The sequence below is a fragment of the Rutidosis leptorrhynchoides genome, chromosome 1 (assembly GCF_046630445.1).
Source record: "Rutidosis leptorrhynchoides isolate AG116_Rl617_1_P2 chromosome 1, CSIRO_AGI_Rlap_v1, whole genome shotgun sequence".
NCBI lineage: Eukaryota > Viridiplantae > Streptophyta > Magnoliopsida > Asterales > Asteraceae > Rutidosis > Rutidosis leptorrhynchoides.
The window spans coordinates 140501199-140503185 of NC_092333.1; the positions used below are offsets into that span (position 1 = coordinate 140501199).

Below are 1987 nucleotides of genomic sequence, written 5' to 3' on the forward strand. Positions count from 1 at the left end.
GAAATTATCGGGAATTACTTGTATTGAATTTTGTTTACATTTAATCAGGACTTTTACAACCATGCTTGTGATTGTTCGTTTACATCTGTTTATATTTTGAAAGCCTAAAAATGATGTTTAATCTTCTAAAAGTTTATGATCAATTGCTCTAGCAACTATAATGTCGTACTGATGTTAAACTTGGATACATTGTGACACTTAAAATAAGTGCTACTGTGTTGTTGCCATATAATTTACGTTTTTTTTTATCAAATACTCTGTAATTGCTCACACAATTATTACCAGAATTGTGAGGTGTTCAAATATATGGCCTGTTTTAACATGCTATTCAACTAGACCCACCCATTTTACTATCTTTATTACTTTGTAATAAAGTTGCAAGAATTGTTACTGATAACAGGAAAGACAGTAACGAAATACTTGTACTTAATTATTTATCGTATATCGATTCAGTGTTTATCATTCAAAACTAATTATAGCCACCACCTATCATGACAACAACCTTCCATTGCCTCTCAATCTCACCATACACGTCATCAGTTGGAAGACTATGGCGGCAACAAGGACACGTATTCGTCTTGATCACCCATGGCAAAATACACATCCAATGAAACAAATGTTCACAAGGCAATTCACATACATCTCTCCCTTGTTTCATTTCTTCTTTACAAATAACACACTCTTTGCCTCCTTGTTTCACCTCAACGGACGGCAGTGCCACCACTGCCGCCACGGAGGCCGCCACCTCTTTCCCTTCCTTCCAATATCCATAACCCATGACTTCCACAAACTTCTTGCATTTTGCGACCAATTCGATATATTTGATCAATGTTTCACTAGTGGAGGACCCGAACCCAATGCCCGAAAGTGTCAAAATGGTAGTGGAGATGTAACGTGAAAGATTAGCGCGCCAATTGGCGTGTGAGAAAGTTTTGAGTGATTCGGGTTCATGTTGGTGGAATTCACATAGTAGTAGTAGTAACAGAACAGTGTCAAGATCACGGTTATTGAGGATGGTGGTGGTGTAGGGCGGCATTCGGGCGGTTGTAGGGTGGAGGAAATGGAATAAGTGAGAAAGGAGTGTTAATAGGTGTCTTGCAATGAGAAATGATTTTTGGTGGAGTGAAAGTGAGTGGAGATGGTGGAGGGAGAGAGAGAAGAGAGTGTGTGATGACAAGAGGGCGGAGATGCGGTGGTTGTGGCGTCGGAAGATGGTGGAGATGGTGGCGCTGAGGGCGGTGATTTGCGGTGGTGTGAGGGTGGAGAGGGCTTGTATGATTATGGTTTTGGTGGTAGTTTCATCCATTATGGGATCATGTGCCACAAAAAAAAAAAAAAGAGATAAGGGGGATTTTTCAAGTAGTTAAGTGTGTGGGGAAGAGTGTTTCTAATTCTGTGGTGCAGTGGTGGGATGCTAAATTAGAAAGTCAGGTTGACTAAAAACAATCTTGTTTTGTGATTTACAATTTGTACATAACTAATTTGTCACTCTGGACACCTTATCAATGTAGTAGTTTATAAAAAAATAAACTTGACTGAATCAGGATTATTTGTAGTACACTTGTACCCGTGGGTCCGAATTCCAATTTTTTGTCCATTTTTATACAAAGAGCTTGTGTGCATACTACATAGCAAGATGATAGACTTGATCCATTTGAGGGTCGCCTCATCAATTCATCAGTCTTATGCATAAATATAAATCTCTAGTTATGATTGATTATGTAATGTTTATTAGTCTTTAAACTTTATTGTAATCATTCTTTAATTATTGCATGTTAAGTGTATTTCGTTAATATTTAAGTGTGACCATCAACTGACTGTAGAGACAGTCAATCAACTGTGAGAGACAGTCGATCGATAGTCTTTGATTGTCGACCAAGGGTCACTGCAGATTCTATAAATATGAGTTACGAGTTTCATTGTTATGTTACACGCCCCACACACAATCTAGCCGCGTTTACTCTCCGTGTTTTCGTTCCTAATCATG

The 1987-nt window shown here is 38.5% G+C and overlaps 1 protein-coding gene across 1 annotated transcript; it reads right to left on the reverse strand.

Annotated features, from left to right (window-relative positions):
* Positions 1-335: 335 nt before the first annotated feature.
* On the reverse strand, positions 336-1474 carry LOC139865809 (E3 ubiquitin-protein ligase SGR9, amyloplastic). Its single transcript, XM_071853909.1, has one exon. It carries the CDS (start codon positions 1304-1306, stop codon positions 470-472), a length of 837 nt encoding a protein of 278 aa, XP_071710010.1. The 5' UTR covers positions 1307-1474; the 3' UTR covers positions 336-469.
* Positions 1475-1987: the final 513 nt, after the last annotated feature.

What these genes read in the sequence shown, in the direction of transcription:
- LOC139865809 (XM_071853909.1), bottom strand. Translation starts at nt 1,306, where the DNA reads ATGGATGAAACTACCACCAAAACCATAATCATACAAGCCCTCTCCACC.